This window comes from Glycine max, chromosome 13, assembly GCF_000004515.6.
Source record: "Glycine max cultivar Williams 82 chromosome 13, Glycine_max_v4.0, whole genome shotgun sequence".
Taxonomy (NCBI): domain Eukaryota; kingdom Viridiplantae; phylum Streptophyta; class Magnoliopsida; order Fabales; family Fabaceae; genus Glycine; species Glycine max.
The window spans coordinates 43,708,378-43,726,103 of NC_038249.2; the positions used below are offsets into that span (position 1 = coordinate 43,708,378).

The window sequence follows — 17,726 nt, forward strand, 5'->3', positions numbered from 1 at the left end:
ATTTCAATTTACAATAATAATGAAAAAGGAGTACAACATGATACTATGATTAAGAATAAAAGCACTAAAAGTTACAACCAAATAATAATGAAAACAGAATTAGCGATATTGAGAATAAAGGTAATTGGAAATACAAAAAAGTTGATATACAAAATTTGCTAAGATAACCGATAGCAGAATACGAAGATGGTAGTTAAATTAGGCATTTTAACGAAAAAAAATATTGATATAATATATTTTTAACTTTATTTTAATTGATTTTAAAAAAAATTGATTTATTATAATGGAAAATAATATTTAATTACGTGAAATGTATTGATATTAATTGATTGTTAAATGTTAAAAGGATAAGTAAAATACTAAGCAAAAAGTTTATAAGAAAAATATAAAGCAAAATATTAAGATTAGGATAGTTCATGATTCAGTTTAGTTTAATTTTTTAAATGTAAAGTTACTCAATTTAGTTTTAAACATAAAAATAATATGTAATTCAATTTAGTTTGACTTGATTACAGTATCAAATAACTAAATTATTAGGCGTAGTTTGATCGAGAATTATCATCGTATTGTAACAGATTTGGTAAGGGTAAAAATTTAAACAAAATGTTTAGTGAATTCAAATATATATTATTTATTTTGTAATGAGTATAATCTATATAGTACCATAAAAAACTTTGCTTATACTTTATAGGTACACGGACAAACTCTTTGCTAAAATTTTAGATTTTTTTTTTTTATAAAAAAAACTACTAAGCAAAATTGATAACATATCTTTCATCTTATCTTTTTTTTTTTTTTTTTTTGTGGGCAGGCCCCAGGGCCACTATGTTCTTTCATCCTATCTCAACTATATATTTTAAGCCATTTTAAAGTAAAACCTTAATATATGTTTAGATTTGTTCAAATGAGAAGAAAGAAAGCACAAATAACAATGCATTTTTAATAAAAAAGAAGAAGTTAATTTTTAGAAATAAAAACTCAAAATTTCATTTCTTTCTAGTTTTCTTCATTGTAAAATTTATTTATTTATTCTCTTCTACTCACTCCTCTAAATTAGATATAGGATAAGGTCCATTTAGTAAAGAAAATATTTTTTATTTTTATTTTCTATTTTCACTTTCCTGTTTTTAAGAGTATGTATAATAAACAGTAAAAAATTATTATTGTTATCATTATTTTAAAAATATTAAATGAAATAAAAAATTAAAACAAAATACATTTTGTTAAATTAAATAAAATCTTATTATCCTCTCGTTAGCTAACAGTTTCCACTTAAACTAAAATAAAACGACGTGGTAGTATTTTTTGAATAGAAAAAGTTGCTTTTGCTAATAATTAAAGTTGCAGATAATTATTAACTTTCAAAATTGAAGGTAAGTAAACAAAAAATATGGCGTTAAGCTAGGCTTGTCCTTCAACTTATAGTTGAGATTCATTGACTGGACAAAACTTAGGAGTGTTAGCCATATGATCCAAATAATTGTGTTGAAAAATATTTAGTCATAAGTAAACAATATTATCCACCAAGATAAAGATCCCATATGATTTGTACGGACACGTGAAGATTTTACAATTGCCAAACGGCAGCAGAGAGAGAATACTAAAGATTGGGAAAGGGAAAGTGAATGTGCAAAGTCAAGGGTCAAACTTTTCAGACTTTAGCAGTCTTATATTATTACATATTCATATGACCTTCAGGATATTAATATTAATATTAGAACACAATATATTACATCTTTTCATATAAAATAGGTTATCTTGAGTACTTCCAACAATTTCTGAGACTGGCTTAATTTATCACAGAAATTAATAAATTTTAAATACTTCATCCGTCTCGTATTATTTTTAAAATAAAATATATATTAAAAATATGAAGACAAAAATAAAATAACTATGTTTATTAAAAGTTAAAATATAATTATAAAATCATTAAATGAAATATTAATAAATGAGGATAAAATTAAAAAAATGTTATTGTTTTTTATTTTATAAATTAACTTTTACGTAATTAAGAAGTATAGAAAAATATTCTTAAAAAAAAAGAAGTATATAAAATATAAATAATAATTTTTGGCATAATTAATTATATGAGAGTCTGATCATTGTCTTCATTATACTATTAGTATTCTTCAGTATCAAGTTCTCGTCCCCGCATTTAAATAAGTATAGACTTGTTAAAGTAATCATTATGTCCAGTCTTTAAATCAGTGTTGGTTTGTTGGAGTGTAAAAGGGAAAAGAGAATTAATTTTGACAGTAATTAGTAGAATATATTAATACAAATGTGTTTCCAACTGACTCAGGGTTAGTGGAATCATTCCGTAAATAAATACTAGTGAAAAACCGTGAAATCATGCATGTGGTAGAAAACAATACCAAGGTATATTATTAGGCATGTAACACGTATATTTTACGTGGCTGCCATACATATTTATTTAATAGCATGAATCCTTTATATTTTTAAAATAAAAATTTGATTTAAATTTGCATGTTAATATAAAAATTGTTCATATACATAAAAAACAAATTATTAAATGTAATCAATTAATCAAAATAATAAATTTTAAATTCATAAACAGTAAAGCAAGTTTTTTGTTGAAAAACCACCCGTTAGATACCCCCAACAAAGACAAACAATGCAATCCTTTTGAATAATGTCTTAATTTTTTTACCTCCTCGCAATCCTACAACCCCTTGAGCCTTGACAGTACTCAGAGATGTTGTTGTTAAAAAAAATTCCTGTCATGTTAATTTTGGCTTAATCAGGCAACCCACTTAAAGCTTGTGAAAACGTACACTCCAAATTTTAATAAAAATGTCTAAAAAAAGTGTTTGAAAATGTATTGATAGCACTTTTCAAATCCAATACTAAAACCAGAACATACTTGGTCTTAAATGCATATTGTATTGTTTGGTAAGACGTTAGCTAAGAGTGAAGAGTTGAAAGAATGGAGAAAGTGACGGAAGGAGGAACGCGGGGTTGACCCCAAATATTGGTTCAAGTACAATTTCTCTAACGCAAAAATCAACATTCTTTGTTTCAAAAAATAAATAAAAAAATCAACAGTCTTTAACACACTACAATTTGCTTTGTTAAAGGCTTATTTATTTATAAATATTTTTAAGATTTTCATTTTATGTCATAGACAATCCACATAACCAAATTAACTACTATTGTTTCTTCCGGTTGGGGAGAGCTGGAACATTGCAGAAAATTAACCGAAGCTTAGCAATGGAACAAAAAACACGCGTTCAAAGCTTTGACTTTACCGGCAAGCTATTGGACTGATCATTACTGTTTTGTCAATTTTCTGTAATTCTAACATATAATTATCGTGTGATTTGAATTTGTTCTTTTGGCTTTGATGTGATTTGATTTCTTTCACAACCTTATGGGTTTGGATATGGTTGAGTAAGACAATTTTTTTAAAATACAATTCTCATCCTTCTACTTTACTTTGAATACAATTTTATTTTATATGCTTTAAAAGTTTATTTTTATATCTTTATAACTTTACAAATACAGGTAATAATCCTTATATTTTTAATTAATTTAACTTTCAGGCTTTTTAATGTATTAAGTATTATTCCTAATGATTACACTTTATAAGACATATTTTGACTTGTTGGAAGAAGGACGGTTCAAAACTAATTTTTTTAAGATTTTGAGACCGAAGAACAAAACAATTTATTTTAAATTAAATTAAACCTCTTAAGTGGATATCAGTATCTTGAGACTTTAATTTTTTTTTCTTTTTAAAACATAATTTTTTTAAAAAAATACCACAAAATGATATGAATCGATTCTTACATGATCTAATAGAATTTGCTAATACATATCCACTTGTTTATGAAAATGAATATTTTAACCAGTTACATCTAGGATGTGTTTCATGAAAATTGAAGTTATAGGTTAAGAAAATATCTCTTCTAAAAAAACAAGTGGATGCGTATTAATAAATCTCATGCATTTACTAAAATAACATTAATTTTTTTTATAAAAAGTATTTTAATAAGTTACATCTTATGTATAAGCTAAAAAGTTGAAATGACTTGAGGAGTGGATATGACAAATAATATCTGTATGAAGCTAAAGCATATCTAGGATGGCATCTGCAATGTTTTGTTTGACTGAGAAAGAGAAAGGTTAGATTAATACTGAGAGCTCTATCCACATTTTTAGCACCCAATCAACCATGACAATGTGAAACCGACCCATTTTCTACTTTGCTTATCCCAAATCCCAATCTCATGATCTCTTCATCAATAAAAAAAGAGTAGTCATACAGGTTTTCATAAAAAAATCAGAGCTTTTGTCCCTCGATTTTTTTATTAACAATTATAAAATTTTCACCATATTTTTATTTTTTTAAAAAGATATACAAATATAAAAATGTTTTCTATTTTTATCACTTTTATGTACAAATATTTTAAATTATAAAAGCAAAATACAAAAAGTGTAATAACTAATAACTTTTAATTATGAACAAAAAATAGAAGTAGAAACAAACATCAAATTTTTAAAGCATATATTTAAAACTATAAAACAGAATAAAAACAATATAATAAACTTTAGTTTGTTAGTAAAAAAAAAAGTAACAATTCGAATATAAAACACTTCTTCAAACTAGAAACGTCTAACTTTAAATTTAGGAGAAATGTTGATTAATATATCATTTATTATTAAATAAATTTCAAATGAACTTTACCAAAAAAGAAAAAATTCAAGTGATTCTTACGAGAGTAAAGTCATATATGATTTGATAGATCCCTCTTTTCTTTTTCTTTTTGTTTTGAGAGGATGATAGATCTCACATAATAGCCTAATAATAATGCTATAAATATTATAAAAAAAATGTATAAATAAGAGAGTTTCATAAGAAAAAAAAAATCTAAAACTTCAGCTGGCTGACCATAATTGTTTGAGCCCAAATATTAGGATATGATCAGACTTTTGAAAAGGAGAAAAAACTTAAGGTGGCCCAATTTCAGATGGGATGGGTGGTAATTGGCAACATAGGTTGCTGCTTCGCAAGAATACACTCTTGTTTTCTTCAAAGCGTTTGATTTGGTTAAAATAATTGTTTTATGCTATGGCTCTTTAAAGTTTAAACACGCCCATCATCAATCCAGAAAGGAAAAAATGTACCATTTGGTAAAAGGAAAAAAATACAACAGAAAGAAACGATAAATGTGACGTGTGAAGCGAGAGAGAAAAAAAATGTGTTAATTAGATATCTACAGTACACGATTGGGTTGAGGTGTCCAAAAAATATTAGTCGAGACTCGAGAAAAAGATAGATCATTCAATCACTTTCAAGAATTTATGTATGCGGACTTTAGAAATGCTTCCTTTTCTAATTTAGATTACTGTCACAACATTTATAGCGAAACACAAATTTTCAAGCTACCTTTTGGTCCAAGTACCACTTCACTACCACCACCGTCCTAACCTACTAACCCACCCAATACAAATAACTTACAAAAAACATAACAGGAACATAAAGAAGGTAAAAAATTAAAAAATTGACAATGAAATGATATCATGATAAATGAAAAAGAAAAAAGCGCCTATTTATTATTATCACTTTTCATCGGTAGCTTCTGTAGGCTGGGGTATACATACAGCTCTCTGCAAACTTCACTAAATCTTTAGGTTGAGGAAGGCGAGTGGCCAAGCCTGACAAAAACACAAACTCACTTTTATAAGATTTTCTTTTAATATTTAAAATTTTAAAGAAAAAAAAAAAAAAGTGCAACCATAGAACCTCCCATTAAACCAAGAGCTTACCAAGTTCATAAGCCTTAGCAGCAACATTGGCAGCTATGTGTGCTGAAATCTTTCTGATGTTGGTGAATGGTGGGTATATGAGTCCCTTATCAAAGTTCTCTTGGCTCACTTGTGCAGCCAAAGCCTCAGCTGTTCCATCAAAATCAAATAATATGACATTGTATTAATTCCAAATGTATATTTCATTCCTACCATGATCCTATTTTCACCTGTCCCAAACATAAGTTTGAAATTAATGTTCGCAAGTGTCTTGAGCACTTACAGGCAGCCAGAAGCAGGTCATCATGCACTCGAATGGTCCCAGACATTATTAAACCGAGACCAAATCCAGGGAATATGTATGCATTATTGGCCTGATGAACAAACAAGCAAAATCTTCAAATTAAGACCTTATTTGAGAGGTAAATTTTTTAATGTTTAGTTAAAGTCTCAATGTCTTGTATTATAGACCTGGCCAGGCACAAACACTTTGCCCTCGTACTCAACAGGGGGAAATGGACTCCCACTTGCAAAAATGGCACGTCCCTGATGGTGATACACAAGAATAAGGGAACAAAATAAAACATTTAGTATCGGTCAATTACAAACACCTATAAGAATAAACAAAAACTGACTCTGTTAGCAGTAGAATATTGAAAGCTTATATTCTAATGCAAAAATAAAAAGTTGCGTGTATTAACCTGGCTCCACTTGTAAGCTTCTTCAGCAGTGCATTCTGACTGTGACGTAGGGTTGGAAAGAGAAAGAATAATAGGTCTCTGCAAGCATTATCATATAATAAATTGCTTAGCCTATGTTAACATGAAATCAATCCATGGTAGGTACACTAGGTAGATAAAATAGGTTGAAATAGTACCTTGTTAATAGAAGCCATTGCCTCAATCACTTCTTTAGTAAAAGTTCTTCCTTGTCCCGATGTTCCAATCAACACTGTTGGCTTAATTTTCTGAGAAGATAACATTGACCATTTAAGAACATTGAAACTTCTGCTATGCGTGTGGTGTAATGAACAGAAAGATAAAAAAAATCATACATTAACAGCATCTAGAAGATTTTTAACAGGTTCATGCTCATGAGCCCAGGGCTTCTTAAAATGTTGGAGCGAATCTTTGCGAGAACTGACAATCAATCCCTGTAAAAGAAGGAATAACAGATTAATCAGATGGAAGATTAGAATTGGGTTCATACATACAGGTAGAGCTAAATTGGGTTTACACAAACCTTTGAGTCCACCAGCCAAATATTCTTGCGCACTTCCTCCAGTGGAGCATTTGTCTGCATCAACAAATGCAGTTTCTCAATAACTAAAATACTCATGCATGCTTCACATCACAACATTCTACACTAAAAACAACGAAAAATACAACAGCACTAAAAGTAGCTAAAAACCTGTTTTGATGTTTCAAGTGCTATGAGTTCTGCTATGCCAGTGCCAGCCTGCAACCGCCCAACAATACAATTAAGCCAGAATGATAAAAACAACCTCTTCTTTCTCTAACAAACAACGAATGACACATGATCCCAGAATTATATAGACTCACCTCTCCAGCACCAAGGAATAAGAATCTGTGATCAGCTAAGTTACCCCCAACCAACTTCAGAGATGCAACTAGTCCAGCAAGAACCACGGATGCTGTTCCCTGGAACAAGAGGTAGATACAATATTAGGGCTAGTTAAAAGTATAGCTAACAAAGTACCTGAATTCGTTATAGAAGACAGCAATTTCTTACCTGAATATCATCATTAAAGACCAGATGTGTAGATCTATATTTCTCAAGCAGATTAAAAGCATTGTGGTTTGCAAAGTCTTCAAACTAAACACATGGCATAACAGATGTAGAAAACGGGAAAGTGAAATTAGCAAATTGCCAAAGACTGCAGTCCAATAAGCCAAGAAATATTATTGTCTCTTAACACTGCTTAATACCTGAATTAGGACCTTTTCCCCATAAGTTTGCTTGACTGCTGTCATAAATTCGTGCATAAGTTCAGCATATTCCTGGAATCAGAGAAGTTGGAACAATGTAAATACTGTGGCATATTAGGAAATCGGGATGCCTGAAACTAAAAAAAATTAATTCCACACGATTCAGCAAGGCAAACAAATCATGAACCTGCCCAGTTGCTCGTCTTTGCTTTAGCCCAATATATAATTCATCATTCAGCAGCTTCTCATTGTTTGTGCCCACATCAATTGTAATGGGTAAACACTGAAATAGATAACATTATAGGAGTAATAAGAAATGGAAGTTACAATATGCACGACCAATACTTAATATCTGCAAATAAAATTTCAGTAACATCTTAAAACCAAGCAACAGTATGGGCCAAATATACTTACAGCTGAAGGGCGGACTCCTCCAAGTGCTGTATATAAAGAAAGTTTTCCCACTGGTATTCCCATCCCCTGAGAATACGGCAAAGGTTAACAAAGAAGAAATTACAACATTAGATCTCGTGATTCAATATAACTATCATAAATAATAATATATTTCAACAAGCATAATAGAAATAGAAATTACCTGACAACCAAGATCCCCAAGACCCAGGATCCGTTCTCCATCAGTTACAACTATGACTTGAATGTTCTTCTCAGGCCAATTCCTTAGTACTTCACGGATCTTTCCCCTTTAAGTTTAAGTCCCATCCAAGAGACAAAGGAACAATAAAATATCAATACAAACAGTGACCGCCTACAAAGCATTCCAGGACCATAAAGAGAAATCAAAGCCAAACTCACTTCTCTTTCAAACTTATATAAAGACCCTGAGGATGCATAAAGATGCTGCCATATTTCTGGCAAGCTTCACCAACAGTTGGAGTATATACAACTGGAAGTAACTCTTCAACATGATCAATAAGAAGTTTGTAAAATAACCGTTCATTTCTCTCCTGCAGCACACAAAATAATAAAGTGAAAGCATTAGTCCAATTCAGTAATTTACCAATCAAACCATGTGAAGAAACTTCCCTCAAGATATTTTACATTAAAGATGAACATTAAATCAAAATGATAAAAAAATCAAGAGCAGAAAGCAAAGACCACAAGAATTTTGGCACTATTCATAAAGTGTCTGTGCAAACAACAGATGGGAGAACAGAAAATCCTTCAGAGGTAGATGCAAAAATGTGTGGATTCATCATCCACATGCAATTTTTTCAAAATGCATTATTTAATATTTTCTTAAAAAATAATTGTACAAAAGGCCACACCTGAAGATCCATCATTGCCATGTACTTCTGCAAAGGAACTTGATACTGGCGTACGTGCTGGATCATTTTCTTCACCTGCCCAATAAAGTGGCAATAACTTATAAATTGATGTTGTGTGTAAGCACACGCACAATCTAATAGCTTTGGAAAATAAAAATAAAAAAATTAAAGTACTCAGAATAGTTTCTGGTCAGATAATTAACCTGAGTTTCTTGAGGAATAACTGATGGGGGAAGAAGACCACGCAAGTAGTGGGCATCCCTCTCATCTTCAGTGAAGGCCAACCCTTTGTTGAAATGGGGATCTCGCAATAGTGTATAACCACTAAAAAGCATAACAAGTAAGAATACGCATAATAGCTAAATAGTCTCTGGCTATAGTACAGAAAGCAGCACACAAACATTAGAAGTATCGCCTTTTTCTCCATTTAAAAAATAGAATTGCACTATCAAGGGCATCGCATTCAACCATCACAACAGCAACAAACAAACACAATGGTTCAGAAGAGAAAAAGGTGAAGGAAATGCAAACAGTTAAGATGATTAAGTACAAATTTCCATGCAACCCCCAATTTTTTTTATATATATAAAAAGAAAGAGATATGACTGGATTTCGAAAGTCTAGTTGCCACTGGTGTAAAAAATTTAGAAAGATGACATATTATATTCAGAACTCGTGATATTTATAGTAATTAATCATCACATCATAAGTGATTCAATCTGTCAAAAAAATAAACAAGGCTGCATCAGTAAAATTTGTTTGTTTATAATCAAATCAAAAGACAATAATGAACAAATAGCTGCAAGATACACAAAGATGCATAAATCACGCAAATTAACCAGCAGCATTCCAAGGATATAAAGCTGAAACGGAACCAAATTTTTTTACCACATAAATTAACCAAACCGCAGTCACTTATTTGAGATCTCTCTTTATGCGACATAAAAAGAAAATGATGCTTCATCCATAACAAAACACCAAAACTTGTTCGATCAGTTCTCAAGTATCCCCAATTCAGGGACTGACAAACAAACATCCAATTTGAATCTAAAATCAAAAGAAAATGAAGGCTGAAAAACATAAGAAAATGATCATGAAAATCAAAATCAAGAGTGTCACCTGGCAACAGAAACACTCCAAGGGGTAACAAAGTGATCCTCCGTAGCCCTATCCTCGCCGTAGACATCTTGAGGGCCGCCGGCGGAGATGGCGTTATCGTCCACGTCAGCCACCGTGGATTCCTTTTTCAATTCTTTCAACGGCGTCTCCATCACAACGCTGCCGTTTCTATCACCGGACCTGCTGCTGCTGCTGCTGCTTGGGGTCATACTCACCACCCTCAAACGAGTTGAACGCTTTTTCTGCGCAGCATCACACAAGCTGCTGCACCCACCTAACCCCGAGTTGCTCTGTGCAAAAAAAAAAAAAAATCACAAAAAAGGGGAAAAGGAAGAGAACTTATCAGCACCCAGATCAACAAATCAGCTAATCTCACGAAATTCGGAAGAAAAATCAGATTTTTTTATTTATTTAGCTAAACAAACAAACCAGAAATTTAGCGAATTTTAACAGACACTGAGATTGTTGTCATAATAATAATAAATCGTGAACCAAAAAAGAACAACAGGGAAATGGTGCAAATCTGAGATAAAATTACCAGGAAAGCGCATCTGGTTGAGGAGAACATGATGGCGGCGAGAAAGAGAGAGAATGGTGCGGTGGCTGTGTTACAGGGAGAGAGAAAGAAATGAGAGACAAATTCTAAGAAGAGAGAGAGAGAGAGAGAGAGTCTTAAGGGAAGGTTCCCTTGTTTGTTTTTTAATTTCTCTTTCTCTCTGTTCCTCCCTCTCCCTCTTTTACCTCACTCAGTTTGCCGCAAGACGCAACACACCAAACAGATCACAGAAGCAAGCAAAGTAACTTGAGCAAAACTCCTCTCTACAGCTTAACCTTAAAAAGGGTGTGTCATGCGTGCAAGTGCATGAACAGAACAGAACAGAACACCGTTTTTCATGATATTACGTAACTACCCTGGACTTGTTCAAAAACTATTTTTCTTGTGTTTATTTATTTACAATAAAAGTTCTATTCAAACCTGTGGGGCTTGCCTGTAGAAACGCCCCGTTTTACAGAACTGCGCTATTTATTTATTTTTTTTACTGCTTTTTACTTATATTTTAATAAATTTTACTAGTAGTAAAAACTTAAGTCCTTTGTTTCGAGGTTAATTAATTAACAGATATGGTTAATTAATATTTGTAGAGTATTAGTCAAAAAATCAAAAGAAGAAAAAATATTTGTTATAAGATCATAAAAAATAAAAATTTATGTATTTCAATTCTTTAATCAATAAGCATTTGTCTTAATTAAAATGTTTTTTTTTACATTAATTGAAAGAAATATTTTTATTAAAATACACAAAAGTATATTATCGAAAAGTTTTTTATGTTATTTTATAATCTTTATAATGATACCTAAAGACTCATTAATTAATGTATGGGTTGTGGAATGAGCGGTGGCAATAGTGGTGTTTGTGAGGAGTGGCAGCGTGGAATGTGGGTGTGATTATTATATTGACATGTGGCCAATGAAAGAGACTTAAAAGGTTCACTACCACGAAAAGAGGAGGGTGGTGAGATGCATCAAGTAGTTTCAAGCCGTAAGATCATTCATTCCTTTGAGATTTACATAAAGTGATGTCTGTTAGTGTTTTCACAAAACTTCATTCACGTGAGATTCAATCAAAAAATTCTTGCACCTGTCGGTATGTTGTTTGGGTTTAGACGCCCTTCCGCTTAACAACAAAACTACCTTATGTATTCTCTTACATCATACTCTTGTACTCTTCTGGTGTAGTATCCCGTAGTATTGTATACAGATACATAAAAATGACATCAAAATACTTAAATACATTGTTAATGTTATATACTATATTAAACAATAAATTACCATAAAATTATAAAAAAAATAAATCAATTCAAGATTAATATAAAAATTACCATATTGCAAGTTTAATCAGATAGAAGAATATATAACACTAAGTTATAGAAAATATCGTTAACATATCAATAGAAAAAAAAATATTTATAAATTACACGAGTCTGATAAAAAAAAAGGTTAAAAACATAAATTATAAGCCAGTTAAAATAATTTTTTTTTCTTTCACCTAGAATATTTCTTAATTGATACTAGTTGGAGACTAACAGACGAAGATGCTATTTTCTATATGTACATACTCAAGAATTCGGTTTCTCACAACATACTTAAAGAAACTTATTTATCTATTGTGTTAGAGGTTCTTGATATTAGTTAAAATAGCTTATAGAAAAATTAAAAATGGTTAAAATGTCTTTTTTATTGCAATTAAATAAGTTCAAAATCATTAAAATAAATTTATGTACTAAATAAGGTTATTTTAGTCAAATCAATAAAATTGACTTATAAACTATTAAAATATTAATAACTTGATAATTTAAAATGTTAGTTTAATAATATAAAACTTCGCTGTGTTTACGTGAATAGAAATAATCTATTTAATAAAATAATCTGTATTCGATTTTTATTGTATGTAAAAAAAAATTTGAGTTATCGATAATCATATATTATAAACATAATTAATTTTTGACCCAATAGGTTAAAAGATTATCATGTTCTATAACCTAAGAAAAAAAATAATAACTCGTCGCGCATTCCCTAAAGGATGGAGCATAAACGTCGTAAATGTTCTTCAGGCCTCTGGGAAACACAAGAAAAAAAAAGGGGGGGAAACAGCATGCAACGGTACCAGTTATGCAGATGACAAGCAGCATATTCGTTTTAGTGACAAATATTTCCTGTGAACATACAGTGGTGTTTTTGTTTTGTATGATGGTTGCTTGAACTGTGACTTTGTATAACACTTTATTGGGAAAATAAAATTGTCCCTTTATTTTTAGTATGAATCGTCTTTAAGTTTATTTTTTTATATGATAAATTTGGATATTTGTCAAGAAAACGAATAATTGGATTTATTTGGATATTTTATGATAATTTTTACTTAAATGATATATAATGGAAGAATAATGATATTTATACAACTCAGAAAAAAATAATGATATTTATACATAAATTTTGTATAATAAATTTTACAATTAAAAGAGAGAGATAAAGAAAAAAGAATTCAGAAATGTATTGAGGTGATATGACGAAAAAAGATGAAATAAAAAGAATGTATTAATGAATTATACAAAAATGTTGTAAAAAAAAATTAAGTGGTCACTGTTGAATTAAGCAGAAAATGAATGGAGAAAATAAGTTCTTATACTTTTAGAATTAGATGTTTAATAATTGATGAATGTATTTTTTTTTATTTGACTAGTGAAAAAGAACGGAAATATAAAATGAAAATAATTATAAATTTGTTATTTTTAAATTACGTACCATTATCTTAAATAACTGGAGTTTAACATGAGCCATTCCATAAATCATTTAAACTCTTATCCTCTTTTCGCCCTATTTTGAAAAAGAAAAGAGAGAAAAAAAATGTAGTTAAATGAATTTTTTATCCGTTTAATTTTTAAAACATCTAAATAATTAATTTCATTTTCTTGTATTTTCATATTTTGCCAACAATAAAAGACAAAGAGAAATCTCAATGGCTGAAAAATAGAGGTTCCCTTTGGTACAGCGGAGTTGCATTGGATCATGTGGGTGATAACAATGCACGGTAGTTGAAAGTAGGCCACCTTATTTAAAGATTGTGTATAATCCTAAATGTTCCAAGTCTTAGTACAAAATCATCATGATTCTGTCTATATTTCGAATTCAATTTAGTTTAAAAGTAATTTATGATGGAGTGCGGCTACGACAGACAAGTCTTCATACGAATTGAATTTTTCATAAAAATATTACATGTTTATAATAATTATACAATATCTTATAGTATAGTTATAGACAATTCTTTTTTTAAGAGAAGCAAAGTTATGGAATTTAACTCATTCAAAATCACAGAATCAATATATATATAAGTAGGACTATTGTTAAAAACTTGGATACAAACATAAAATCTTGAAGTCTCTACAAGAGTATGAACAATATGATTGGTTTGTCTTCTTAAAAAAAACTCACTTTAAAGTTTGAGAAAGATGAGATATTGGTTCTACACTTAGCTAATATAACATTGAGATCAATGCTATCGACATGTCAGATTCAAAGATTACTTGTTGAAAGCTAAGAGTTGCATGCGATCCATTCAGTTGCCTCTGCTTCTGCTGGAGTAGGGATTCCATTGAGAGTGATAGTTTTTGCTTTCAAGATCCGCAAATGACAATTCCAACAATCAAATAAATAGTTATCTTTAAAAATTATAGACAATTCTGTTAATTATTATCTCCTTGTTACTTAATTATAATTATTTTTTGTTTTATTTTCTTAAATCTGGTAGTAGGATTTTAAGTGTATAGATTTTAGAAAATGATACATTTACATATATAGTATCATTTTCTAAAATCTGGGAGTCGCATTTAGGTATATTATTTGTGTAAATGCTTTATTTTTTATTTTCTAAAACTGGTCGTAGTAGCCTTTATTTAGAAATTAATTTATTATGTCTCTATTTATTTTATGAATTAGTAACCTTTATTTTAAATGCATTTACGTGTATCAGTTTTTAGAAAATGAAAAATGCATTTAACATAAAAATAATAAATTAAGTAATGATGAGAGAGAGATGAGTACTTTTTTTGGTGAGAAGTGAGAGATAGTAAGGAAGTTAGTCCATGAAATAAATAGGAGAAAAATAGTTATTTTTTTTTCTTCTAAAAATTATTATTAATCAGCTAATTAAAATTGGTTTTTAGTGGATAATTTATTAAGGTTTAAGCTTAGAAAAAATGATTTAATAATATGGTAGTCAAATCTTTCAATTGTGGAAAAAGTGGTGGCGGCAACTAGGGCTTGTGTTAACCACACAGGTTTTAGGCAGACTTGTAGGGCATTTAATAGATGGTGCCATTATCTGGTTGCTATTAATGATGGATTTTCGTTTCAACGTCCAACTAAAACCTCAAGCCATTCACACCACACGTGCATCAAGCCATGACGACAACGTCTTTACCAACCCTCTTGGCTCTTGCTTAAAGTAATGCGATAATACCAAGGACACACACCAAAATATTTTTATAGTACAAGTACATTTCACTTTCTTGTGTCACTGCTTAATAAAAGATGCATCTGGTGGAGGTTTCTTCCTTAGAGAGGACATGGCTAAAAAGAAAGAAAGAAAAGGATTGTATCAATACATTTAATAACTTTAAGAATAATTCAATGTAGTATTTTTATAATTATTACGAATAATTTATCATCTAGTAACTTTAAGCATTAAAATGTCTGTCAGTTTGATAATTTTATAAAATAGGTTATAGAGTAATTTTTACTCCCTCTAATATCAAAGAAAAAAAATTCTTATTTCTTGATTTCAAATATAAAAAATTTAACTAATTTTATCTATAAAATATTTTTCATTTATTTAAGGTACTAGTTTCAATAATTTTATTTTATTTTTATATTAAGTTTCAATAAGAATAAATTAGAAAAAAATAGTTTTTAATTAAAATTAATGTATTTAAATGTAATTATATTTGAGAGCAGAGGAGAGTATAGTTTTAAAAATTAAGCTATAAAAAGCTCACAATTTCATAAATTGTAAGAGGATGGAAATTACTACGATTTGTAGAATTGAATGTGGCATCGTGTCTGGGATTTCTTGAACTACAGCTAGCGGAATTCCGTTTCACGTGTCGACGTTTAAAAAAGTTGGTGCCTTCGTAGTTGCTACTTGGCACTAACTGAGGAGGCTGTGGTAGGTGGAAAATGGGACAAACAGAAAAATTATCATTCAAAGATGAAAATATGTCTTTTTTGGGGGGTATATAGGAGGAAAGTTGATGATCTCTTCTTGCCCCTAGTATTTAACAGTATCAAAAGGTTATCACTTAAATAAGAGCGGATTAATGTTGAGTGAGATATAAAACAAATTTTTGCCTTCTCATTATTCTTCCCTTTGGATGTCTTCACCAATTTTGTGTTTCTTTTTTGGGTTCAAATTAACCCGTATGAGATGCACACATAACAAATAGTAGTAGAAATCAACTAAATGAGTAAAGTCAAAGATATTTATTTATTTATTGTTTCAAATAAGTGAAGAAAAATGTTTCATTTTTTTAATCCGTCAAAGATATTTTCCGACAGTTAAAAATGAATTCATTTAAAGTATAGAAATTATTGAGCTTAAAAAAAGAGTATAAAAATAATAGTAGACTCAAGAGATGATATTAGAATCAGAAATATCAAATGGCAAATGGTGATCTTGATGGCGCTAAGAGAAAAGAGAAAAGAGGCGCTAATTAATTGATTTGATTTCATGCCCTTGTAACTCACTCAATTACTTGTTGCTTCCTCATCTCTTGGATATGATATATTTCTACACCTCATCTTATTTCTTTCTAGTAATTTCGTTTTTTTACTCAACCCCTTTGTATACAAAACAAATAAAACGTTGAAGTGAATTTTATCTTAATATTTTTTTTTCTTCGTATATGTAACTAAAAATCGAAGTTAAGTTAACCTATTTTTAAAGCTTAACTATTGTAATCAATAAATTATTGATTTGAAGAATACTAGATTTTAAATTCTTAAATAAAATCTTCAGTTTAAGCGTATAAGTTTAGAAAGGAAGGAAACGTGAAAAAAATACTCAACTATTACAAGATTTTGTTAGTATTTTTGTTCTTATTTTTCATTCATAAATTGATACATATTTATATTCTATTTTTTCTTTATTTTATTTCTCTTTCTTTCCCTCTCTGTATAATTGATTATCATATATAATAAAAATATTTATTTTCATAATAATTATTTTAAAGTTAAAATGTAAATTAATTGATAATATATAAGTTACCATGTGAATTTATCAAAAGTTTTAACATTTAAAAGTATTGCTATTATATCAGTAATTTTAAATTGTTAAAATACGTACTGTAGTTTTTAGTTTTGTGTACTATACTAAAAAAAAAAAGGCTTTCAGTTTTGTGGGCAGGGATAAACCACGTTCAGATCGCCGCGTCCTTTAATACCACGTCAGAAAGGTGGGCCATCAACCTGCCAAATGCACCCCACACGCTTTTGCAAAATCAACGCACTTCCTCAGTGCTGGTTTGGAAAAAAATTTGGACCACGGTGACTAAAACTACGTTCAAGGGGGGTAATTTTGGATTTTGACTTATCGTATTTGATAATTTGGTACAAAATTAACTATCTTAATACTTTTATGGAGAAAAAAACTAAATTATATATACTGATTAATTTATTTTATAATTTAATATTATAATATCATTTTTAGAGGTTTTAGATATTTTATAATTATAAATTTAAAATTAATTTTATCAATATATAAAAACTAATAACTTTTTTATATTAAAATCACTTTCTCTCAAACTTGTTTTTAATTAGAACAAATTACATAAAAAAGCATCATCTAAAATCAATTTTGTAAAAATTCGTCTAAATGCAAACTAAGGCCGCCTCCAATTCAAGAGTATGTATAATGAGTATTATAAAGGGGGGAAAATGTAAAATAGACACAAACAGTCGGATTTGAATTCAGTATCTTCCAATTTGTACCTTACATTTTATATTTTATGTATATGGATGAAAATAGTCATTTTATCATAAATTTCCATTTTAG

At 29.5% G+C, this 17,726-nt stretch overlaps 1 protein-coding gene across 1 annotated transcript; it reads right to left on the bottom strand.

Moving 5' to 3' along the window:
* Positions 1 to 5,328: 5,328 nt before the first annotated feature.
* LOC100800844 (NADP-dependent malic enzyme) lies at positions 5,329 to 11,030 on the bottom strand. Its single transcript, XM_003543575.5, has 20 exons — positions 10,662 to 11,030; positions 10,124 to 10,413; positions 9,208 to 9,328; positions 9,005 to 9,079; positions 8,532 to 8,683; positions 8,314 to 8,419; positions 8,133 to 8,198; positions 7,906 to 8,001; positions 7,719 to 7,790; positions 7,522 to 7,605; positions 7,332 to 7,430; positions 7,180 to 7,227; positions 7,012 to 7,065; positions 6,824 to 6,922; positions 6,647 to 6,736; positions 6,471 to 6,548; positions 6,241 to 6,315; positions 6,053 to 6,143; positions 5,791 to 5,919; positions 5,329 to 5,679 (listed from the first exon to the last, which is right to left on the bottom strand). Exons 1-20 carry the CDS (start codon positions 10,689 to 10,691, stop codon positions 5,591 to 5,593), a joined length of 1,944 nt encoding a protein of 647 aa, XP_003543623.1. The 5' UTR covers positions 10,692 to 11,030; the 3' UTR covers positions 5,329 to 5,590.
* Between the last annotated feature and the right edge of the window lie 6,696 nt (positions 11,031 to 17,726).